The sequence below is a fragment of the Anarrhichthys ocellatus genome, unplaced genomic scaffold, assembly GCF_004355925.1.
Source record: "Anarrhichthys ocellatus isolate YVR2014 unplaced genomic scaffold, GSC_Weel_1.0 scaffold23, whole genome shotgun sequence".
NCBI lineage: Eukaryota > Metazoa > Chordata > Actinopteri > Perciformes > Anarhichadidae > Anarrhichthys > Anarrhichthys ocellatus.
In genome coordinates this window covers 6,105,124-6,131,737 of record NW_022280053.1, presented here as the reverse complement: position 1 = coordinate 6,131,737, position 26,614 = coordinate 6,105,124, and the positions used below count along the sequence as shown (strand labels likewise).

The window sequence follows — 26,614 nt, the reverse complement described above, 5'->3', positions numbered from 1 at the left end:
TTAGTCCACATTTCTGATATAGAGAGCGATGAAGATGCAGCCGAACAGGGACACGGTCGAGGCCGAAAGCACCACCACGATTACACTTCCTGCCATGTTGACCAGAGCTCCTAGACCCGCACCGACAATGATCTGAGCCAGTTGGACCATGCAGGTGAGGGCGGCACAGTCCACCCCGGAGCCTCGCTGACTTACAATGCTTCCTCGCAGCTTCAGCTGTTCCTGAGGGAGGAGGAGGAGGGGGGGGGGGCAATATTTGATGTAATTTCTGTATTAACAAAAATGCTCAGTGCAGAAAGCAATCAATGGGTAAAAAAGAATTATCCCCGGGAAACACCAAGACCATCTCATATATGAGACCATCTCATATATGAGACCATCTCATATATATTATTTTTAGTATCTGTATTTTTTATGATGAATAAAGCTCTCCTCGGGCATCTCAGCCACATGCTATTAAATTTCATCACCAGCTCCCCTGGTTCAACTTAATGAGGTATTGACTGAGCATGCCGGGACACATCAAAACAAACAGAAATAGTTTTTTTTCTTTGAGTCATTGATTTTTTAATAAAAGCTACAGGGAAGATGTATGTTATGATTTATTTATGAGGCTGCACTTGTTTGGATGTTAGTTGTCAGATATGATGTTCTGAATGGGAATAATTTGTAAACTCGTTCATTAAGCAGAATCAAAAGTTATGTTTTGTTTAATTATAGAGTCCGCTTTTATTGTTTATTGATACTAAGAGCATTTTCCTGGTGTAATAAAGTAACTTGAATTAAAGTGGCACTAAACCAATTTTACACCTGACGGTCATTCACAACTACTCAACTGAATAATGTCTTTTACATGAGCTTTCAGAGTAATCTCAGTTTTGACTTGGGGCTCAACTGAAAGTGAGAATATTACCAGACAGGGTAACTAAAAGTATCTCTTTCATTTTATCCTTTCTGTCTGGCCAACTTTATGGAATTAAAATATTAATAAATACACGCCACTCAGTAATTTCAATACATATCAAACCTAAAAATACTAAATGGGATTTTCACACCCAAATAAGTTAGGATGCTAATTTGTTTTCAATGACTAACAATTATTTTCTATTATCGATTAATCTGCAGATGGTTTTCTCGATTACTTATTTTGTCTATAAAATTGTGAAAAATGTCTGTTGACACTCATTGCTGGTGAACAGTTAAAAGAACTCAACTGCAAACTGAAGAAGGCTGAGCCGAAGGAAAAACATTCTGACATTCAAAACTGAATAAAAGGAACATCAAACATTGTCTGTGTCCGCAAAAAGAACAAAAGCCCTCTGCCTCCTCTCGCCCTGACTCATTGAAACAGACCAAACAGATCTACAGATGACGCCATTACCCTAAACCTCCACAGTGCCCAATCCCATCAGGACCAGAGTTATATATGTGAGAAAGCTGTTCATTATATTTCAGCATTCGACACCATTGTGCTATGTACGTTTCTACATTCAAGCTCAGAAACAGAGAGCTCACAGAGAAATGGGACTCAACACCGCCCTCTGTGATTGGACCCTGAGCTTTCTGACAGACCGACCCCAGGCTGTGTGGATGAGCACCAGCAGGTCATCCACCCTGACTCTCGACACTTGAGCCCCTCAGGGCTGCTTGCTCATGTAATTGTAGTGCATCTGAAAAGTAAAGAACTTGAACTCAATCCTAACTGATTTGGGTGTGTGAAGCATTAAATGGCACACCCCCCAGCTCTCTGTTTTTGTCTTTTGGTTGAGCACAATGTTTATTTTCCTCTACTCAAATGCATGTCAACCCTGAAAAACATTCCTTCTGTCAGCTTAGTACCTCTTCTTCCCACTGGTACTCCGCTATCAGGTTGAATGGGATGGTGTAGAGCGTGCTGGACATGACCCCGAATACGGTGCAGAGGATGAGCGTGGCGATGGTGTTGGGGAAGAGGCCAATCAGGCTGGTGCCCATGCCGAATACAAAGTAGCCCACAAAGTATAATCCCTTCAGGCCGATGTACGGGAGGAGGAAACGCTGCACGTCTGAAAACACACAAACGTCATCAATGAGGAAAGTAGTTTTACTTGAGAATCACAGCAAACCCACTTGAAGTTTGGACTAGGTGACAACTGCTTTGTCTTTTATGCCTCTAAAAGATGTTGATAGAAACATTATGAAACCCTCCACAGTGTGCATTAGATTTGCTAAAGTTGACTGGACATTTCATAGGACGGGCTACCTTTCGTTTCAGAGCTGCAATGTTAAGAGAAAACAACAAACACGTGAAATAAATTTCTCAGCACCCTGACTAAATAGAGCCAATTTCACACTCAGAGGCACAGTGATGCCAGTGCTTTGTTATTTGGCTGAACTTTGCTTTGCATGAAGCACATTATTTCCCTCCCTTTCACACTTAATTGCTAATTTACAAGACTACTGCTACTACAGCACACCTACTTTGTGGATTTGAATGAAACATCAGCTGGGGAAACATGTGTGTTTCCTTTGTGCAACACACTACAGCCTGTAATCCCAAATAGAATATGAGGCGGTAATTACTCACTACTACCTGCTTCCCTGCACAACCTTGTTGAGTTGCTATTGCTATTCATGACATGGTCACACTAATGAATGCTGGCTGCTGTGAAATAAACACACACGCATGCTTTCAGGTACTTACAGGAGTAGAGAGCAGAGGACACAGCATTAATACACAGTCCCCAGCAGCCTACTTCTACACCTCTCTCATATGTGGCGTAGGCCGTGGAGTTATGGTCTGCATAAGGATTTCCATTGTACACAATCTGCAATACAAATAGAGAAATAATTTGACAATGAGCATGTTAACATGCAGTCGAAGCACACAGCTTCACTGATATAGATATCAAAATGTTGGCCATCCTCGTTCATTCGGGCTTTCATCTTTTCTTTCCTTTCAACACTCAACAGGAAGCCACTGACTCCACATTTCTCATCCCGGATGATGAAGCCTGCAGTTTTAGATTACATGCTGGTGTATCGGGTGTTAATGAACCGCGGCGGTGCGTCCTGTTGTGAGACGCATCCTTTGATCAGCCTACACGCGGGGAAACTGTGAAGAATTCATCTTTATTCCGCATGTCAACCAGAGATTACACACAACAAGAGGCTACTCCCCCTCCTTCACCCTCCGTCTGCCCCCCTTACACAAACAGGGATTAATGGAGCTTCAACGTAAAAACATATTGCAGCTTGTTTTTTTTCAACTCTGTTGTTAGTCTAACTTTGTCAGCTTGCCTTGTTTGACAGTGACTAATTGATGGATTGTTTCTTTGATTGACGGTTTAGTCTATAAAATGTCAGAAATGAGTGGGGAAATCTGCAATTAAGGTGACGTCTTCAAATTGCAGATCCTGACAGTTTGAAAAAAACAAAACATATTCAGTATACAGTGATATAAAACAGATTAAAGAGAATGGAAGCTTTGAGAAGCTGGAGGCAGAGAATATGGCATTTCCGCCTTATATATGACTTAAATGATTAACGAATTAACGATACTGACATGTAACTTCATCTTACATAAGGCTTTGCTAGAAAAACATGTTTTTTTAAAGTGTACAAATTATACTCGAGAGGAATAGTTCTACATTTTGAGAAAAAACACTTTTATGCTTTTATGCTGCGAGTTTCATCACAAGACTGATATTACTTTCATTTGTAGGATGAATATGACGCTGTGGCCAAGTGATGCTAACCTTTGCAAGCCTGAGAAATACTGTGCAAAAATCCTCAAAATCACAGCCCAAGGTAACATTTTGATTTGTCTTATTTTGTGGAGCCAACAGTTAAAAACCCAACAATTTTCACTTCATATAAAATAGAAAAAAAGCATAAAATCCTCACATTTGAGAAGCTGGAACAAGCAAATATTTAGCATTTCTGTCAGAAAAATGACTCAAACAATGAATCGACAATAAGCCACACCTGAAAGGTGAACACATGTGTGGTATTCAAAATCATTACCTGTCCCATGAAGTCTGTGAAGAAGAGCATGTTGCAGAGGAAAGCCGTCCATCCCAGCAGGTGACTGACACACAGGTAGCGGTAGTGGTTTGGCATGTTCATGATAGTCTTCATCATCGACCTGAATGTCATCCTCTTCTGGGCCTGCACATACACACAAACGCCACAGACATCAGCTCCAACAGCAACAACACTGACAGGATTGGAACACAGATTTTCCTCTCATAGCACTCATTACTCTCCCGGTATGTTATTAGTGGTACTTAAAGGGGTCAGCTCAAAAGCTTCAACAATGAAAACTGACGTCTGCTCCGTGAAGGCTCTCATTAGAATGAATGAAGGGATTCAACATATAGATCACACAGTGACTTTAAGGACTGTGCTCAAAGGCTGGAGACGATGAGACGAGATGATGAAAGACGAAAAGGCAGATGACAAAGTCAATACTATCAGTGTGAAGAGTACTTCAGAGGCATTAAATGAAGCATGATCTGATATGACATCGCAATCTTTCACATTTAAAACCATTCACAGCTAATCACTGTATAACCTCACTAATGTGCTTCATCAAACAAAAGGAAGACAAACACAATTAGAGCTAAAATACTATCAAGGCAAGAGCATGACATGTTAGAGAATATTAATCAAACATCTTTACGAGACTACTGAAGTGGGTTTTAAGAAGAAGGTGCTACACATGATTCTGCTAGATCCTTCTTCTTTTCATTAAGACGCATCAAACAGAAGTCAACTCAGCTGGTAGGGTTTGACTAATTGATTGATGTTCAAAAAAGTTCCAAAAAGAATTCATCAATACTCAATGCATAATGTAGGAAATTGTTTAAATTGGACATTTTATGTTGCACGGGACGTATTTACCAAACTGCATATCATCTCCACGAGGTTGTTTGAATATTTGCCCTGCAGATCATGATCATGGTCCTGTTAACCATTTGATCCTGATCCCCCTCGACAATATCGATTTATGAATATTCTTGTCAAGGATTGGCTGAGTGGTGGCGTGAGAACACACAGAGGCCTCAGTACATTTTGTTTGTAGTTGAAACCAGACAAACAAGCAGGTCAGTCGCAGTTAACATCCATGTCTGTCCAAAATGTCATCACTTAATTATTTTATCTTATTAGACATCTGTGTGAAATCGTCATGATTAGCATATAATATCTTGAGTTATGACATTATACCTTGACCTTTGACCACCAAAATCAAGTCACTTCTATCTTGATTTCAGGTGGACGTTTGTGCCAAATTTGAAGAAATTCCCTTCCGGCGTTCCTGAGATATAAGAATGGACCGTACGTACATACGGACAGACGGACAGACAACCCAGAAACATAATCGCTCCAGACACAGCTGCCTAAAAATGAAAAATCTAAACAAAAATAAATTTAAAAAATAAAAACTCAAAAAAACCTTGCTTTTAAACAGGAAGCTCCTCCTAACTACAAACGAAGCTAACTAAGAAACTCACTTCTATGTTAAACCAGGCATTCATCTTTATTGTCCTAACATAGAAATGTTAACAATAGAAGCTGTATATCGTCGGTGAAGGCTCGGTACCATATGTGCTCATATCTAATAATATTGGCAACTGCACTTTCTTGTTAACAAAACATTTCACCGCCACTTAGCTTTTTGATAGAAGTTGCATTAAGACTACATTACGAGTCCTTTTTCTCTAAACTGCTATATTAAAGTCTCCCTTTGACCATGAGCATGGATAAATTCAATTTGTATTCCAAATCATCTTACCACGTGTATCTACACGAGCATCCTCGGAGACTGTAGATCACATACCTCCTTGTTTGGCTGCTTGGCACTGGAGGTCACTGAGTTGGCCTCTCCGAGAGCAGAGAAGGACCGAGGCCTGAGGTCTGGGACGGACGCAGGGACTGGAGGTGAGACAGGCTCTTTAGCCAGCCCTCCGTAACCATTGCTGTGGGAGCCCAGTAGGCGGAGGGCACTGGAAGGTGAAGGGTCAGAGGCAAACGGGTCCTTGCCCAGAGGCTGCTCTGGAATACTGAAGAGGTGCACAGTGAGGAAGATGCCCCATGTGAATGCTGAGAAGAAGAAGATGACTTGGTACTCGGAGCCCAGCACCTGACCCAACACAGAGTGGCCCCAGTCCATAGCTCCAACCAGATAGCCGAACGCACCGCCCAAACCTGGAATACACAGCGGCAAAGGTTAAAACACTGGAGGCAGAGTTTACTAAGGAATAAATAATGCACACCCTCAGATTTTGCAAGAACTCTTCCTTTCCAGCATAATTAAGTCTCTTTCAGAGAGTGACTTTTTAGAGCTTTTTGTTGAAGACCAGCAGCCTGCTGAGGCTGCAAACGAGAGCGGTGAAATACTGTAGAAATGTGTATTATTAGAAAAGTCACCTGTCTTAACACTGTATGCTGACAAGAATCTATGTGATTATGTGTGCAGCAAAAATATTAGTGTTGAGCACCTCTTTAAAATGACACGGGTACTTAACCTGCTTGAATTATTTCAGTGTGTCTCTTACTTTTAGGTTTGATGATACAGTAGCTTAGGTTGTGCGTGCATAAAAAATAAAAGAAATTTGGTATCAGCTATTATGGGTCCTTCTCTGACTTTCAGCTTTGACTTTTGTCATAGCTGTTGTTGAAATAGTACTATGCATTGAGAAAGGTAACACATACTCAGATGTACAGTACAAACAAGTACAGACAAGGCTACTGGACATACAGCACTGGACAAACTGTAAAACAAAAGAATAAAGATGGTGTCAACCTTTCATTTTCACTGGTACACACACACACAAATGGAAAAATAAGTATCAAAAAGGAAAAGTGAACAAATGACATTGTGTATTGTCACACTGCTGCACAGTTAATGTAATTGCTGCACAATTAGGAAATGATCCCGGCTGACATGGAGCACATATCCACATTGAATAATGAACACCACATTTGTATGAAGGAGAATATTCTCATAAATGATTACTGCAGAAAGACAAGGCTACAAACTGTAGACAATATGATTCAAATTCAATGTCCAGGCAGTGGATCGAGTGAATATCATTTTAGCATGGTTGTCACTAAGATGAAGGCTCACCAACTGCAGATGGCGTGTGCTCGGGTGTGGTGTTAAATATCATATCTCTCTCTGTGCCTTTCATGAGCAACACAGCCTTCTCTCTTTACTAAAAATACGACATATAAATGATGAGAGCTTCAAGAAAGGTGAGCAGCAGAATGGATGGAAAACCCTCACCGAATCTGCATCACTTTATAGGTCAGTTGCCTGTACAGTATATGAGTTGGTTAGTATGCAACACGGATGATCTAAAAATATGAGTATGAAATTGTGTAGCAGGAGCAGTTTTGTTGACAGATGCCTCTCTTAAATCATATGCTTACACAATTATATACACGCACATATGATTTGAGTCAATGACTTAAAAATAATGGTTAAATAACAAAAAAATGTAGGTCTCCTGAGATCGAGGCTATTTCTCTGCATCATAGCAACTGGCAGGCAAAGTAATAACCACTTTGGTCACGCTTCATTTATGCCTAAAAGACTGGAACATCGTTGTTTGTGTGCTGCATCGATCACTCTTCTCTCATTCAAGATCCTTCTCCCTTTTCTTTCTCTGTCATCAACGTCACCTCAAGTCTGTATATTTCTGCCACTGCAGTAACTCGCATTGCAGCACAGTGCAGCAGAGCAAACAGAGACATGACAGGGGCTCAACTGTGGACGGTTTCAAAGATATACACAGAGAGAGTGAAAACGAGAGGGGACGAGATTTAATATGAGCAAGGCGCAATTTGATGTTGAATTTGATGCGGGTTCACATGACACACGAGCAAATCGCTTTGCAGGGCATTGTGGGATTCCAGGCCACAATACAAAAACGAAAGGGCAGGTTGCTTATTTATACTTGGTTTGCAAATGTGCAACTTACTACTGACTAGATTAGAAAGTCAGAGGATCATCAAAGTCACTGGTTTCATCCTCTGAGCACAAAGAATGTCTACATCAAATGTCAAGGCGATCCATTTGATAGTTGTTAATAGGTTTCAGTCTGAAGTGGTGAACCCATCGATCGGCCAACCGAACCGACAGACCAACATTGTCATTCACGGGCCCACACGGCTAGTGTGGCTAAAAATGAATTATGTATTCATGTGTCCAGGTTTATATACCTGTTGCTGTAGTAAATAAGTAAGTAAATAAGCAAGCAAGTAAGTAAGCTCTCTCCCTCCTCAAACTTCACATACCAGAGGTGGCAGGGGCGTCTAAAGAGTCATGTGCCTGGCTTCTGTCTCTCTCAGCCCAGACCCATGACTGCAGCACATGACTAGCTCAGGGCTGGATTACTGCCTGACTAGCATGCTCACACCCCCCGGTGCCTGCTGACAGTTGAACGCACCACTGACGCTGAAAACATCCTCTTGCCTTGCAGGGTATGAAGAATATTTGCTTGAGCCTGTATGTTTTTTAGACTCGTTTGGAACATATTTCATAAGGTTATGGTGGTTTACAGAAGGGGTTTGAAAGTGAAATAATACCTAAATATGGCGTATCTTATTTACTACATACGTTAATAAAGCAAGCAATCTTCAGCTGTGTAACTCTAAGATACGCATTGTTAATAAATCACCCAAAATAAAGAGACAGCTATTGATTCGCTGTCCACGGGTCCTGCCAAACTCTCTGTGTGTGTTCATCCAGGATGTGATAAATGCAACTGCAGCCTTGTTTACCCTTCAGAGAACAAATAAATGGTATGCAAATGAAGTAAATCTCCAATTCCAGATGAGGAGTCAAAACAAATTGATGCTTTGACTGACAACAGCCTACGTCCATTATACCGGCTGAGAACATCACATTTCTTTTCATAATACAACCCTGAACTTTGCAGAAATGTGCTCTGTAGTACAAGTGGTGAATCTGTTCATCCATTAAGCAAAATATTGTTGACTTGAAGGTGAAAAGCAGATGAAAACATGTCAGCATGTCTTTATCAAAGTGGCTGATGAATACACAATTCAAAGTTTAGGAAAGGTGGCAAACATCCATCTGAGATGTCACGCTCGGTTCTGAAACTCATCTTCCAAAACTCACATTACACAGAGAAAAGGGAGTTCTGCTTTAAATAGTGAGCCAAAGTTACACTGTAATTCCCTGAGAGACTTATTATAAAAAGAAGCATTTGGTTGCTTTTGGTAACACAGAGAGGGATTTTCCACATTGCGAGATTTCAATGACGAATTAGTGAAACAATGAGCAAAATGTCTCTGTGTCAAAACTACCATAAACTTGCACAGAGGTGAGACCGGTGAGAGTGAAGCAAAACAGTAAAGTTGTGGGTTGTAAAACCAACAAAATGAGCTAAAACACTCCAAAATGAACTCAGTAACTAATTATTTATATTTCTTGAACACACATTATTGGACACTCAAATAAAATGGCCACTGTGCCAGCCAGGAAACAGTCTGGCACATAACCCCCACATGAAACAACAACTTGCCATTTTACACTTTGTAGAGATTAAACAAACAAGATACAACATCTTCATTAGTGAACTTCTGAGATGTTGGTGGATTTATTTACCTGTTTCCCCTCGTTTCCAGTCTTTATGCTAAGCTAAGCTGTCTCGATAACGAGCGTGGTATCAATGCCCTCATCTAACTCTGGGCAAGAAAGTCTTATTACACTTATGAAAAAACAAACATCCAAAGTCTTACTGAACATGCAGACCACTCTCAGACAGCGACATCGTTCATTGAAATGTTCATATCTCCTTCAGTATAGTGCCATCATGACTAACTCACATTCATGGCCATTCATTCAAAGCAAGTCCATCAAGACGCAAGTTGGAAAACAGCCAAAGAGAAAAGATTTATGACAGAAATAAGCATAAAATAAAAAAAATGCATATTGAAGCAAGTGCAACAACAGTGTGTGTGTTTTCTGTGCTTGTCTGTGTTACACACCTGTGAGTAGAGCATGGTAGTGCAGACCTCTTTCCTTGTCTTGATGTGAACACACATCAAACAGGTAGGCCTTGATGGGCCCGTCGATGAAGTCTGCAGCGAAGTCAAACAGCACGACTCCGAACATCACCACCACTATGGCCCATATACTCCTCAATGACCTGTTGCTGACTAGTGCTGCAAAACAGAACGAAATAATCACACATCGGGCACTGCAGTTAATGATGGAGCTGTCAAATTTGCATGTTTATTTCTGGCAAGTATAGAGGATAAAGTTACAGGAGAAATAATTCAGCACACAGCACAATGAAAGGCACTTAGAGTTGGCAGAAAAAAGTGATATCTGACAATTTCACTTAGAAACCTGGCTATTATATCACGAAGGCCAGGGTTATTTTGTTCTCTTACAAAAGGAACAATGAGGCTAAAAATATATCATGCATACTTTGAACATAATGGAGTTGATTCTTTTGTGATTTAAGGAAGAGATGAGTGTGTTCAGAACAAAAACAATATAAAAGTCTGTTAATAGATGTATACCATGGACAGCAATTTCATGGAGTTCATCAACAGATCATTACACTGAACTGACCTTTCTGTATGATACAAAAAGAGAAATTCGGTGAGGGCAGTTACAACAATGCAAATACGTATGTCACACGATTCCCGTGGCATTCACCACAACTCTGAGAAACATGGAAAGATAATCAGCTTATCCGGCACGCATTGGATGAAAGAAATACCTTACAGTCCGTGTGATGATTATAGCAAAACCCGGAACGTTTTTAATAGAAACTCAATCAACAATCAGAGCATTCAACAAAGAAAGAAATGATTTCAAACAAGCTGATTTAGATTTTCTTTTGACCTGAGCCTCAGATTTGAAATAAGGATCCTCGACTCTGAGTTTAAATACACATTGTGTTGCTATTTCGCCTGTTTAATTCCGCTGTTTCAGTATAACAGAGATCTCTCAAACTGGTGAACCAAACACTCCCTCAAACTTTACATGGTCACTGTTTTTGCAGTGTTTTGGATATTTCCTAAAATGTGGAGCAAATGTTTTGTAGCCTACAATTCATTGTCCTATCCAATGAATACTCTCATCAACATCCAATCAAAAGGAATAATTGAGGTATTGAGGATGATTTATTTCAAGAACAATACAGCGGCACTGTGACTCTCAGCAGTGAATCTGTTCATGTGGCTGCAAAGGTCACGGATTCTTTTGGGAAGAGAACTTCTCGTGATGCTGTCTGCCGGATTCTCAGAAAACAGGGTCGAGTTGTTTAAATGTTATCAGCTGTTTCCTAATGTGCAGTGTGATTTTCCTCATCATCCGGCCATCAGCTCAGTCACACATTTCACTTCAGTCACAAGTTTAAAGTGTGAGCAGTCAATTCAGGCCCTTCTAGCTCAAACACATACAATCAGGGGAGGTGAACCTATAGGTACTGAGCTGCCGGAATAAAAGTGGAATCTCATTCTTCATTTGCTCATCCTCAAGTTGTGCAAGGCACGGTTTGCTACAGTTAAAAATTCTGTATAGAATCCACTATACCAATGGTAGTTTAGCTAGAGATTGACCCATATGCATGTGTTAAGGTCTTGCGACTAGACTGTTGGCCTAAAATATTTGAAACTCTGCAGGGTGCCCCCCCCTCTCACCACAGAAAAAAAAGTGTGACCATAAGAGACATCTGAGGACATTATGCCCACCAGTTAAATCTCTGTTTTTTTCTTGATGGATGTGTCTCTTTTTAGAGAGAACATACTGCCAATTTGAAGCCTGAGCCGGTAAAATTCTAAGTGATAGTAAAAGTTATAACCATGTAACCAGTGTGAGGATAATCTAATTAGATCATAACACCTCATGTGTTTGCCTTGCATTCGTTGAGGTTTACAAGATAAATCAATTATTCTTCCAAGCAGAAGCAGAATAAAAGGAGATCAAGGCGATGTCAGAGTTCAACAGTATGCTCTACACTATTTCATGTTTCTTTGATGGAAAGAAGTGGTTATTAATTCTCTTTTATTTCCTCTGAATCAAAGGCGTAGTCGGCACTCAAAGCATGAACTCACTTTCTGATATGACAAGAGTAAAACTACATCTCTTTCTCACCTGAGATGACAGCATCTCCGTTGAGGAACAGGGTGATTCCCAGCAGCATGAGGATGCCCAGGGCCAGGATGTAAGGTCTCCGCCTGCCCCACGACGAACGGCAGTAGTCGCTGGCCGAGCCGATGACGGGCTGCAGCAGAAAGCCCAGGATGGGGCTGATCAGCCACACCAAGCTGTACAGGCTGCGGGGCAGGCCCACGCTCAGGAGTACAGGTGTAACGAATGCTGCCTCCACAGCGTAGCAGAATTCCCTTCCAAACATGACCATTGCATGGAGGATTAGGCGGCCTCGCGAGCGCCTGGGGGGCTCCACGGCTCCGAACACGGTGCTATCCCCACTGTCCATGTAGTTCTCTTTGGAGCAAGTGTAGTCTGTTGGGTACAGAGAAGTGCTGATGTGTTTGCCAGGCTCCGGGAGCTAAGGCTGGGGCCTCACAGACTGGTCCTCCGATAAAAGGGTCATGGTTGAGAGAAGGGAAGGAAGGTAGAAGGAGAAAGGGAGAATGATAAGAGGAGATTTCGGGGGAAAAGAGACAAAGAGTATGGTAGTGTCTCTCTCAGTCCGCCAGGTGATGGATAAATGGCCAAATGCCCAGTCCTTGCACTGGAGCTCAGCTTGAGCTAATCCTCCTCTCTACGGCATAGCTGAGCAATGAGTCCAAGAGCCACACATCTTTGCTTTACATGTGAAGGTCTGCCTCCTGGTCCGAGCACAGCAGAGTGGCACTCATTGAACAACACGGGGAGAAGGGAGGAGAGAAAGAAGTGGGTGTATTTAGGGGATTACTAAATGTTTCAAGTACTGTAAAGACCCAGGGCAATTCATGTGAGTTTGTGTGAGGAATTGCATGTGAGCGTGTGTGTGTGTGTGTGTGTGTGTGTGTGTGTGTGGTAAAGAGGGTCCTTTATTCCGTTGTTTCAACAGTCACTAATGATCAGCCAGTGGTATTTATTTCTTGGCTACTCTTCTTTCAGTAGGGAGGCGTTTGCCACCGTATCTAATTAATTAATTGATACATTTGAAAGCTTATTTAAAAAGTGATTTCCTGTATGTACAGTTTAACGCCAATGAAAAAAGATGATTAAAAATATGTTTAAAAAAAGAATTACTTAGGCCTACGGCAAAGGGAAAATTTGATGTGCTTTTTGTCGTTTTATTTAATGTCTTTGGATAACGCAGGTCTCTTCTGCTTTGGCATTTGCAGTTTCTGTTTCATCCACAATTAAATTAGAATCCAATTCATTTTATTTTTTTTTAAAGCCATGCGAGTGGTGCGGCTAAAAGGCTAAAAATGGACGGCTGGTCTGTCAATCCACCACTTTGGTCCACACTGACTAATCTCATCATCTATTGGATGGATTACCTAATGCTAATGAATTAAATTGAATTAAATTATTTTGGAATCAGAGATGTGAGATCATACAAAGAAACAACTTGAAGCTGTAAAATATTCTTTCTTTGACTAACTATAAGAAATAGTTAGAGTTAAGTCCACAGTATTCATATTTAATTGTACAGCAGGTTCAATATCTCAAAGTCGGTGTGCTATTCTGTGACTAACTTTCTGCTCTCAAGCTGAGCTGAAGCCATAAGGGTGACATGATGCTTTGACCTTAACTCAGAATTCAGGAAGACATTTTTGACATTCACTCTTCACCATGAATTTCATCCTCGTCCAAACTGCTCGTTATCAAAGACGGATCCCTTGGGAGATCAGGTTAAGGTCAGGTGTTAAATACCTTTCTTTCCAGTGTGGTGACCTATTTGTCTTGCAGTGGTCTGGGCCCACTCTGCTGAATGATCATTTGTCTGCACCAGTATACTTATTAAAACCACTGCATTAATCTTGGAGTACAAATCAGTGCTAAGCAGTGTGACAGGACAGCCTGGAGTGAGGTGCCACTGGTCCAACTTGCAAAGTCTGATTGGCTGTCAACCATCATATGAGCTATAGAGGAATAACCACAATGCACAGACGTAGTGAAGGCAGACACAGAAAACACTCAAATAGGAAATGTACTTACAGTACATACTCCAGTGGTGTAGTAGGTACATTAACTAAATTGCTGTTATTCTACAATTGTGAGGTACATTTGATTACATTTGAGGTACTTCACTTTGATTTCATGCTTTATATTTCTACTACACTGCATTTCTATAGGAAATATTGTACTTTTTACTTCAATATATTTAAATGGTATATATGGTATATATAAAATGGTGGAAAGACAAAGAGGTAGGACAAATATGGTCGATCTCATTAGAGATGCGCTCACATCTCCCAACCAAAGCTATAATGCCAGTAATTCAATTATAATAACAACACGATACTTGGCAACTAGAAACGTAATCGCTGGTTTATAGATTTACATGCCGACCAACGCCACAACTGATATACAGTATACTTGCCAGCAATCATAGAATCTGATGAAAGCTGAGCCATTTCCCCTTGTTAATCAGCTAGTTTAAGTAAAATCACCAGCAAAATATAGAATATTACCAGCTTTAAGTAACATTTATATTTGTTTTACAGCACGGTATTGTGTTTTTTTGCACATAGAAAGAAAGAAAAGCAGCACCCTGACATTTAGGTGAACAATTAATCGTTTCAATACTACAGACAACATACAGTAAATGCTGTAGAACTGCAACACTATTGCACAAATCTCCCACGGACATATTCATGTGAAAATGTGTGTCTTTGACACAGCTGAGGAAGGATTCCTACCTGCCACGAGAGGCATGTGATCTACAGGAACAGGCAATGGATGAGCCACTAATTGAAGAGTGTTTTACAACAAACTCTGCAGATCACACACCATCTCTCTCTCCATGGGGTTGGATTGTGAGGCTGCATTATCATGCCTTAATGAAGTGTTGTTTTGGAGAAAATAAACTAGCAACCTAAAAGCAACAATTAGACATTTTAGGGAAAAAAAGGCTTATTTACTTTCTTGCTGAGAGTTGGATGAGAATATCGACATCCCTCTCATATGACAGTGGTATCACACTTCTCATCTACCTCTTGACAAGAAAGCGAATAAGTGTATTTCCTAAAATGTCAAACTTTAAAAAATGTCTCATTAAAGCTTTGGTAAAGTTTAGTCTGTTTAGCTTTGTTGTGCCTAAGAATTAAAACTGAATCACTGAAAGGCACATCGCTAAAACAGTGAATTACCTCCATAATTAGGGTGCATGGTCTAAAATAATAGTATGTTGAAAGCTCTTCAATATTAGAAAGCAGACGATCCAATTCTCCAGTAACATGTCAGCTTATAAAGCAGCAGCTGCTTCTTGAAACTGTTAAAGGTTCTCTCCACATCGGTGCTGCTGGAGATCAAAGCCTGAAAGACATCTTGACATTCTCCCTGTTAAATTAGGAAGTAGTTCAAGTAGTCCACTCATTCATCCTTCACATCATTTGTACCAGCTACAGTATTTCAAAAACCTCAGAATTGCACTCTAATAACCAACATGTCTTTTTGAAGCCACCACTGTCACAATCCTGTTTTTGTTTCGTGAGTTATTAAAACCCTTTTTGTTCACTACTCTGACTGTCTGCATTTGAGTCCTCATTATGTCCCGTGACAACCACTACTCATTTTGAAATCTGGCTTCAGAGCTGAGCTCAATACCAAAACAACTAAAGATCAAAATTGACTTTAATGGGTTCAAAGGAGAAATAATTGCTGTTTTTATCCAAACACAGAATAGCTTACAACACAACTATACAGTATATGGTACATTAGAACAATATGATTACCGAGTTTCACTTAGTGAAGCGGTCCATACAAATGACACTGACCTTTCCACTCCAATATTAACATCCATATCAATTATTTTAAAGCCACATCACTTTGGTGCACATATCTCAACCACTATTAGATTTAATTTTGTATAGATATTCATGGTCCCTGGAGGGTGAATTGACTTTGGTGATCACATGACTTTTCCTCTCGCGCCACTATGAGGTTAATATTTGTGTTTTTGACATGAAAAGTCACCTATTAGATTTACTGCTGTGAGACTTTATGGTCCCCTCAGGAGGGATTTTAATAGCTTTGATGATCCCTAAACTTCTCATTTTGCTTCACCATTAGGTCAAATATTATTTGGTTCAATACATCTACTTGTGACTAATTGAAAAACTAGTGACACTCAGCTTCAGCTGTACTTTCAAGTAAGTTCAAATTAGCAAATGTTAGCATGCTAACACGCTAAACTAAGATGGTGAAGTGGGTAAACATCACACCTGACCAACATTAGCATGCCGTCACTGTAAGAATGTTAGCATGATGTCGATAGCATTTAGCTCAAAGACGAGGTGCAGCCTCACAAAGCTGCTAGCATGGCTGCAGACTCTTGTTGACCTCAGTCCTGGAGAGGCTGTTAGAAGGTTTCCTGAGATTTTGTATTGAAATATTTTGAGTAACCATACCGCCAATATTTTCTAATAATATATACCTGTCATTGATGAGGCAGAGTTCCAATGGTTGGGGAAGAACTCTCTTTAAAATCGGTCTCTAAAAATACACTGTGGAAAAGAGAAAAAGGAAAACTGTGAATTGCGCTGTAATTAGAAAACTGGCTTGCCTAGATAACCATACATCTATCCTCCCCCAGAACCACTTGTACTGATGAAAGAGTACCATGAAATCACAAGGGCTACAGCAGCACTTTAAGCTTATCAAGAGATGGTCCATGAGATCCCCAAGGACGACTACTGAAACTGAAGAGAGAAAGATGAGAGTAAAAGGTCATCTTTCAAGCAAATATATACTCGTTTAAAATAACTGTTGGTGCAGTGCAGGCAGTGGTACATGTGCTGGATGATGAATCAATCGGAGTTGATGCTTTTCTTCATATATAATAAAAAACTGAGTATCTTTCTGTTTCGGCTTGATGGTCTGATATGACAAGGCATTTGAGGTCTTTGGAAAATTATAACATGTATTTGACTATTTTAGTGAAATTTTGAAGACAAAATTATTAATTAAGAAAATAAATGTCAGATAATAAAAAATCAACCCATTTGCTGCAGCCCTGGAGTACAGAGTTGTCTTTTACACTGAAATAAGAATAAAACATTGGGAAAGAAATGTAATGAAACTAAAGTGCCTTGTTAACACAGATTATGCAATCTATGGATCCATTATCTAAATGATTCTCTGTAGTAATTGTGTAATTTCCATAATGATTTTCAAAAGCATCACTTTGTACTCAAGTTCAACAATTACAATAACATGTGGTTACACTTTGCAGCTTAAGATCTTCAACTGTTTTGATGTTTCCTCCGTGTGTTTGCAGAACAACTCTGCAAAATTCAGCTTACATATACAGTATATCAAACGGTGTTTGAAGCCAGCACTAATCTCACGCTATATGCTTACAGACAGTTGCCCCGTGTTTGGCCTGGCACAGTGAGAGTCAGATGTTTGGAGTCATACCACAGAAATTCCTCACATACCTGTAGGTTTTATACTACAACATATGTGATATACATTCATAAAGTCAGAGTTGGAACTGTGTTAGATGGAGGGAAAAGCCGGTTAGCTTAGCTAAGCAAAAAGAACAGCCGTCATTTTCATATATCTTTTTTGAATTTATATATAATAATACTAATGTTTTATATACAGTATATCAGTAAGGTTTAGAGGTGCTGGTAGGCACTTTAATCTTGGGGCAGATGAGCCAGGCTAGCTTTTTCCTCCTGGTACCAGTCGTTTGCTAAGCTAAGCTCTTACTGGCACTAGTTTCATATTTAACAGACAGTAAAACATTGAGTCATCTCTCCTTCGCATCACATGCTCATAGTGGGACAACACTCACATTTCATGCATTTTATTGTGATTATTTTACAAAATTGTTATACAGCAGGTTTAGATTTACATGTACTTCCTGTGGCGATGGCTAATTTAGTATTTCAATTATCTTAACTTAAGTAAAGGTGTTCTGGAGATGTTGATTGACTTTGCACCCACCAGAAAAACATTTATAATAATAATATAGACATAGAATGTGCAATCACATATAAGCTTCAACATTCTCATTTACCTAACTTCCTGTGAATCGGGCAAACCAGCATTAAAATTACAATATTTCTTTTTAAATTTGCTGTGCGGTGGATCTAATTTATGCCGATATGAAGAGTGGTTCATATGTATTTAGGAAAGTATTTAAGAAACTTTAAAGTGTTAAATTTGAGACCTTAATTCGGTGTGGTCTAATTGTGTTTTTCGTCCAAATCAATCACTGATATCAATCTCTAAAGTCTCTACAACTTTGCTTTGGCAGGATTACACTCTACGACCCCTGCTGTTAGCATCTGGTCTATGTTTGCTGATGTAAACCCATACTCATTTAGGACATCAACTGTGTGTTCTCCAATAACAGGATCGGAGGCAAGGCAAGGCTCTGCAGGAGTCCGAGAGAGAACCGGGGCCGGCCGGGGGCTTTCCTCCCCGCTGGCGTCCTTCATGAAGGAAGCTCTTTCCTGGTTATGTGGGTGTGAGCTCACCTCGTCGAAAGACAACACAGGTGTAACACAGGCATCAGTCCCATCAAAAATCCTTGACCACTCTGCTTGACTTTTTGAAGCAAAACACTCTATGAAGAGCCGTCTCAGCTCTGGCCAATCAGTGAAGCTCATCTGAGGAGGTAACGCTCCAGCATCCAACTCTAAACCTAGAGTGGGGAAACAAATACTTTTATAACCCAACAGAGAAACGTGTGTCAAAAGCTAAATGATTGTTGTTCACCTTAAAGGTGACCTGTTCTTTTTCACCAATCATGATTGTTCTCCTAGAGCCACATCAGCAGAGAACTGCTATTGTTTCACATTACAGTTTCTTTGACACATTTCTCTGATTTCACAGATCTGCTGCTTTCACACTTCTAGAGATTGGTGTTGTGAGGAGAAGAGTGTTTCATTTAATTTCACACTGAGCCCTTCCCATGCCTTAGTTTCCCTTGAGGTTTAGCTGTTGTTCATGGCATGGCACATGTGTGACACTGGTGACCAATGCCATAGGGGCTCCTTTCATCTACAAAAATGCCTCCAATCTGGATTTGTTTACTACGAACCCTTAAGTAGCTGTGTGTAGAACTGCGGTTCTATGGCTCCCACAGCCATGTACTTTCCGTCTGCGGTCTCGTAGGTATCGTAGAAGGGCGCTCCGCTGTCCAACATGTTTTGTCCTCGAGGACGGTCCCACATACCGATGCTACGAGATTTCCATGCAAATGAACCTACATATGCGGCTCCTTCTACCTGAGGATGGTGAGGTACAGGAAGAGAAAACATAAGGTCAAAAGGGTCTACATCTCTTATCTCTATTTTATGCATAATTACTCCAGTCATATGTACATTTTAAAGAGACAGATACATGAATACAAAGCACCATGCCTTTACTTAAAACAAGAGCATACATGTTTCTGTTTAAGTAATTCATTGGCAAACTACCACCTGTATACACTCCCATACACGTTAGTATATATACCTTTTTCATAGTGCAGCAGAAGCTGACTTAAGAAGATATCAGCAGCATATCTCTCCAGTATGCAGCCCCATTTCTCAAGAAGAAAATGCACAAAGGTGAAATGCCATGCTACTGCAATTACTTGTCAAAACACTGCATAAAGGGTGAATATACTGACATTCACTGTATAAACCACCTGCTCCCTATTCTCGAAATCTGCATGTGGGCATAAGCTATTACTGCTGCTGAATGAATAACAAGAAAGCTATTCATCTCTAACTGAAATTGTTGAGATGGAATCAGTCACCTTCAAAAGTGACATGCTATGTGCTGATTGCAATCAATGCAGTCACAGCATGAATGAAGTGCTGCTTCTCAAAAGTAATTTTATAACAGCAAACAATAACGGCATAATCAACAAAGGGGATTTACATACTTGAAGTAGTAACACAATGTACACACACAAGCTTTTCTTTAACAGCTCAACTATCTTCTTCCAAATTGCTAAAAACAGCAGCCTGCTGCGGCTGAAAGCAACGCGATGAGAGTGGTGCGATTGTGCCAAAAGCGGTAAGTTGTCGGGCAGCTAAAGGGGAGCTATAGTTAAGTTTTACTTTATGAAAGTAACACACAGCATCTCCTCAGTCCTACACGGTAGCAGTCAAACACTTCACTTCCATAAGCTAAAATGTTTTTGCATCAAATAAAACAATCAAATACACTTTAGTGTGTTATACGCATCAAGCTGCATATTTTAGACTGTTCACGAGGATTTATGGAGTTGCAATATTCAAAACATTTTACAAATCCACCTCCTTAAGGAGTTCATTAGAGCTTGGTAACCTTCCTGCTTCATTACAGCCAGTGGATAAAAGGCACAGCAGGGTTCAGACACTTTGATGTGCTTTTCAAACAACTTCACTAAGGGCTGTCCGATTGATCACTTATCCCAATAAAAGTTAAACATGACACAAAAGTTTGCCACAATGTGGTGCATTCTGGTAGCGTACTGCACAGTAATACAGAATACCTCGGATAACTTTCCTGAGTTGTAAAGTCTTTCCTCCGATAAGCATCAACTGCTACCCGGTGTTCGACAAGTCTTCAACCTAGACTGCCTGGTTTGTATTAAATGTTCTCGGTTTTTGCTGGAGGCCTGTCGTCAATCTGACTGTCTACCTCCAACTGTGTCTGACTGCAGTTTGTGCAAAGTGTCTCTATTGTTATTGCTTGCGCTCGTTCTTTGCTGACAATAGGGAAAAAATATCAAACGTGTACCATATTTACTTATATTTCAGAAAATGAATGAATGTCAACAACACGTTCTGCAGAGCATTACATTTACATTACAGTCATTTAGCAGAAGCTTTTATCCAAAGCGACTTACAATTCAGATTCTACCGCATTCATACTCCGTAGACACAGCTATGGGAGCAATTTTGGGGTTAAGTGTCTTGCTCAAGGACACATTGACATGCGAGTAGCGGAGTCGGAGCCGGGGATCGAACCGCCGATCCTCTGATTGAAGGACGGCCCTGCTCTCCACTTAGCCACAGTCGCCCCGAGCAGATGCCACAGTACGCGTTAACTACGTCTGACTACATGCTTACCATGCTGGCATCAATGACCTGTCCTTTCCCAGACTTTGTCCTCTCGAGCAGAGCGAGGGCGATCCCCAGAGCACAGCTAAGACCACCTCCTGCAAAGTCTGCTATCAGATTCAACGGCGCGTAGGGCTTCTCTCCACTCCGACCCAGCCGGGATAAAAGTCCTGTGACAGAAATGAGGAGACTAAAGCTTCACACAAAATGTGTTGCACAAGTGCACCTACCTCATATGCTAAGTATCTATTGGGTAGTACATGTATGTATGTATGTATGAGTCATTTATATCAGTTTATCAACAGGTGGTATTTATTTGTTGTGTATGATTTCTTGCTGTGGACCTCCCATTGCATTGGAATAGTTATTTTCCTTGCAGATTTCCAAAGTCATACTAAGTGTTATCTAAAGCACACCTGGTTGGCAAATGAAATAATGGGAAAGAATACTATGTGAATAAGGTCTGTTGAGTTTGTCTATGTTTCGATGTTACCAACCATGCTGTACTGAAAGCAACTAGCACCGACCTTGGTTGTGTTGTCTTTCGTGTTTGTTTTGATTATTGATGGATTGAAACGGTTGACGTCACGCACACAGTCACAGCACTAAAGTAATTACAGACTGAAACTCCAAGTTTGCTCACTTCCAAGGTCATGAAAAGATAGAGACAGTGCAAAGAGATACACAATCGCCAACCTCACAAAAAGATTATCTTCCTCTGACGGCTTTAAGAACACGCCAGTCCATTAAATCTGCAATATAAGGTGTAGAAACATCCAATTTAAAAGCATTAACAGTTGCGTGTACGTGTGTGTTATGACCTGAGAGGGCGATGTAGTTGATGTCATGGCCTGCTGCGGTGGCGTAAGATCCGCTCTGTCCGTACCCCGTCAACCGAGCGTAGATCAGCTGAGGATTCTCCTTTAACAGCTCCTGCGGACCGAGGCCCAGCTTCTCCATCACACCTGGTCGGAAACAAACCCCCCCCCAAAAATGCGTTATCTGTGTCTGCTCATGTCGTGTCTCATTGAGTGTAAACATTGTGGTGACGTCCTGGCTATAACACGCTTGAGGCCCCCCCTTTAAGGGTTGCATTTCAATAGTTGTGGTCTGACCTTTACGGTAGGGCTCAAGAACAACATCAGACTGGACACAGAGCTTCCTGAGCAAGGTTACACCCTCTGGCGTCTTCAGGTTGATAGCCACGGATCGTTTCCCCCGCCCTTGTGTATCTAAAGACATGCCGGACTTGGTCCGGTCCACACGGATCACCTTTGCTCCGAAGTCTGCCAGGATCATGCCGCAGAACGGTGCTGGAGCCAGGCCCGCCAGCTCAATAACTCTCACTCCGGCCAGAGCCATGATGAAAGGACTACAAGGAAGAGTATAAGCGAAAATCAATGCAACACTAACAGCAGAGGGAGTGAGGGGTGTTCACGTCGCATTCTGTGATCTCATTAGGAATTGCACAACTTACTGGTATTACTAATGTCAAGCAAATCTTTTACAAATCACATTGTGGCTGCAATAAAAAAGGTGACGTCTTAATATCATCATTTAACATCTCAGCGTAAACTGATTCTGGAATAAGACATTTGAATACTGCAAACTAGATGTTTCCTAGACTAACTGATTAGTCGAGAATGAAAATAATGAATAACTGCAGCCGTACAGCAAACTGGTTAATATGGACTGTGGATCACTTGGGCTTATTTTTCATTTTCTTTGGGAAGTTTAGACCAGTCTGCTCTAATACAGAAAACAAATGGTAACAAACTAGACAGGCCCCTGAGAGGTGTAATAAGTCCACAGTACCTTCATACCCGATTCATTCCTACATGCTGTGAATGACATTTAGACTTTAGACATTTAGACTTTAGACTCTGAAAGTCAAAGTACAAATGATCTGACATTTTCAAGGTAAATGCAGCCATACAGCAAGACCACCTGCATTGCATCGTTTACTTATTTACCTATTTCCTTATTTAGAGTAAAATAAAACATTTCTATAAATAAGTGCAAGCCAAGTTTGTGCCAAAAACTTACAGTAAAATACTTTGTGCAAACCGTTTTAATGGTAACACCGGATTAATATCACTTTGCAAAAGTAGCTGCAGTATTTGTTAATCCGCATCACTATACAAATGTAACATTAGATTAAAATCACAAAATGTAACTTCTGCAGAAGTTCAGCCTACCTTTGCTTCTAAGTCGGGCACAGGTCACACAGCTGAACGCACCGCCGTGATGGTAAGTGTTGGAGATACCCGACAGCAGATCACCATGTGTGATACGGCTAATAATGATTAATCAGCAGCTTCAGAGTCCTACTTTTGTTGAGTTACAGTTCCACCGGGCAGTAGGGTTCGGCTGCCGGTGTGCGCTGGTTAGATATCCAAGCGAGCCCTGTTTACAAACTGCTTCCCTTTCCTGGTGACGTCGGCGCGTGACTCAGCACTCAGCGCCACGATCGCAAGATTTCTGGGAAATGAAGTTGTTTTATTTCACTTGGATATAATTGTAACACTTTTAGCAGGAATTCTTATGTTTAAAAAAACCAAACAAACAGATATATTGTATGAGCAGGCCCCTCTAGCAGCTCCGTGAGGATGTGCTTCGATCATTGTGAAGTAAACCACATAAAGTACAAATTTACAAATTCATGCTCCCCCACCCCCCCCCCCCCCCCGCGGCCACCTCCATATTAAAGCTGCAAATCTAGATCAGGGACAGACAGATAATCCATTATGCATATTAGCCAAACAGCTTGTGGGTTGCAGTGGCATATCTCCATTAGAAGCGTCTTCCAGCTGTGAGCTAGTCAGAGAGCCCACGCGCACACACACACACAATTTTATGTGATCAGAAATTATCTTCGGTTAAGCTCCAAATGGCCTGTGACCAACACCCTGTCGCCTCTCTCTCTCGCACTCGGTATTTTCTAACTGTACAACATTTAAATTTCATCCATGTTTACAAGACATCAACAACATCATAAACAAGAAGTGGATACAATAATCAATTATTGAATGGAGGTAACACTGTACTCATAGATGTTCAGTTACTTTGTTTTGAACATGAAAGGAACTTTATTTCACTGATCAGCAACTAAACTGATTTTTTACAAGCAAATTCGTATTTCTAAATGGGAAATTTATCTGCCAGTAAAATCAAATGGATCAAGAAGAAGGGTTTCAATTTTACATGTACATGACAACATTTAAAATGTATAATTTAGAAAAAAACATTGTGAAAAAAAAGCAAAACAGGTTCAATACAATGTGGATAAGACCTATTCTAAATGACTTTCGTCCAAAGTATTCTGACCATTGCTCCACCAGGAAGCAAATCCTGCTGGAAAGGAATGTGGATGGATGGAATTATTTCAATGTATTTCCTTTGAGTGCATCAGCAGATGCAAGAGAAATGAGCTTGACACTCGGAGGGCAACTGGCTCTTGAAATGCTGTTACTGCTGCAGAAATAGCAGACCATTACCTCCAAGAAGCCCGTGGGTGTTACGGAAAAATTACATCCCTTTTTCTTCAAGAGTCGCTTTAGTGCAATTAAACGCTGTTTTCAATTAAACGCTGTTTTCAATGAAATGGCTGCTCACTAATGTTGTTTCAAATCATGTGTTCAGGCTTGCTTTGATGCAGTTTGATTCATTCATTCATCTGTGAGAAAAGTATGTGTTTATGATTAATCATTTTAATTGCCGTTGCATGACATTTCTCTTTTGTGTTAATCAAGCCACCTTTGTCAGTTCTCACATCAGACACATAACCTTTAACACTTATCTTGTGCTACATAAGTACAGTTTGATTGAATGGTTGATTGATCTTTTCACTGGCTGCTGCACTCATGGTGTCAGTGTTGTTGTGATATATAGTAACTGCAGATGTCTCTGCTCATCAAATGCATTAAAAAAATATGAATGTGTCTTTTCCATGCACTGGTGAACTGATGATGAGAACAACTGATACGTTTCATATTGAAGTGCATATATCAGATAAAACTTTCATTTATTTTCTGCTATTATTGAAAAAAAGTGGGCTGAAGAAAAATGAATAAATACCACAACTGCTCTGCAAATACGTGCACAAAGAGGAAGCTTCTGAAAGTCACTTACCCATTCAGCAACTATATCCTGCAGATAAATGATCTCTCAGGAGTCATCAGACCGTGCAAAACCTCTCACTCAAGTAATGCCGTCTGTATCATTAAGACCTAACTCGAACTAAGCTTCAACTGAGCACAAGACCAGATCTGGATATTTATCATCATCTTTGATTCCCTTTCAGATGCCATCTTGTAAATTTATACCCATTTCCCCTTTTTAATGTTGCAAATATAGGAGGCTGATGATACACATAGGATACAACTTTATCTCCGGAGGTGCCGTGCTATGGTTACGCAGAGAGAGCTCAATGATCCGCGCAGTTCCTGGACAGTCAATATGTTGTTTTTGCTCTTGAATCATCTTAAATCAAGGGAAACAAGTAAAATTGGAACACTTGAAGTTGATATTGCATTGTCTTGCAATGCAATTATGCTGATGCTGCTGGGGAGGGACATAATCTCTTGTGATAAATCTGTCCTTGTGGGACTTGCTACGAAACCATTCCTCCTATGTAGTCTACAATGAAAGTCTACAGTGAAAGCATTGTATTCTACAATGCTTTCACCTTAAACTTTACAAAATAGTAAACCAGGGCTGAAAAATTATTTGCATCCACCTTCCACAAAATAGTAGAAGTGATTAATTATAGAAGATGAAACAAAAGTAATGTATCCACTGCTGGGGGCCAGAAGTGTGCCTTATCAACAAGGCAAAGCATGCAATTGTCCTGTGGCCACAGAACCCAAGGGATCCTGAAAGCTCTGGGTATTGCATGCTGACTGGTTTATGCTAATTCGATTTAAATTTGTTTGGTTATATACACCACTAAAGCACAGCATCAACCGGCATTAGCCCCTGTTTTATTACCTGACCTGGAGACCCTGTTTTGAAGAGGGTCAGAATCTAGTTTTTAAGACCTTTATTATTTAATTTATTTGCTTATATGTTGCATATTTCAAAATGACCACACAGCACATCAGGGCCCAAGCAGTATCCCATACAAACTGTACATATTGCAGTCAAGCAGGTGAGTGTGAGGCCGCAGGGAAAGGACCAAAACGCAAACAGGGCAGAGAAAAACAGATCATTGGTTTATTAAAAAAGTGAAGATACAAAAACTGGGTAGCAAGTCAAGGCATGATGTACTGAGGATCCAATACATGGAACGAGTTCAAATCCATGGAACTGGAGTAAGTGTCAAGTGTATGGGGATGGGGATGGGGGCCAAGGTTGCCTGGGGAACTAGACAAATCTAGTTTGTTTCAAATAGGATGGACTTTGTAACAAT

At 40.5% G+C, this 26,614-nt stretch overlaps 2 protein-coding genes across 2 annotated transcripts; both read right to left on the bottom strand.

Annotated features, from left to right (window-relative positions):
* On the bottom strand, window positions 1-12,587 carry slc45a2 (solute carrier family 45 member 2). Its single transcript, XM_031860423.1, is given in 7 exon segments — window positions 1-222; window positions 1,840-2,045; window positions 2,684-2,807; window positions 4,006-4,149; window positions 5,822-6,189; window positions 10,003-10,179; window positions 12,125-12,587. Coding segments are annotated over 7 exon segments (1,704 nt in total).
* Window positions 12,588-17,950: 5,363 nt separating this feature from the next.
* amacr (alpha-methylacyl-CoA racemase) lies at window positions 17,951-23,637 on the bottom strand. Its single transcript, XM_031860455.1, has 6 exons — window positions 23,403-23,637; window positions 22,320-22,576; window positions 22,026-22,169; window positions 21,214-21,374; window positions 19,209-19,395; window positions 17,951-18,809 (listed from the first exon to the last, which is right to left on the bottom strand). Exons 2-6 carry the CDS (start codon window positions 22,564-22,566, stop codon window positions 18,400-18,402), a joined length of 1,149 nt encoding a protein of 382 aa, XP_031716315.1. The 5' UTR covers window positions 22,567-22,576; window positions 23,403-23,637; the 3' UTR covers window positions 17,951-18,399.
* Window positions 23,638-26,614: the final 2,977 nt, after the last annotated feature.

Coding starts and splice junctions, on each gene's coding strand:
- amacr (XM_031860455.1), bottom strand. CDS start 22,566: ATGGCTCTGGCCGGAGTGAGAGTTATTGAGCTGGCGGGCCTGGCTCCA. Junction 21,375..22,025: donor CAACTACATCGCCCTCTCAG/GTCATAACACAC, acceptor TTTCTGTCACAG/GACTTTTATCCCGGCTGGGT. Junction 18,810..19,208: donor CTACACACAGCTACTTAAGG/GTTCGTAGTAAA, acceptor TCCCCACTCTAG/GTTTAGAGTTGGATGCTGGA.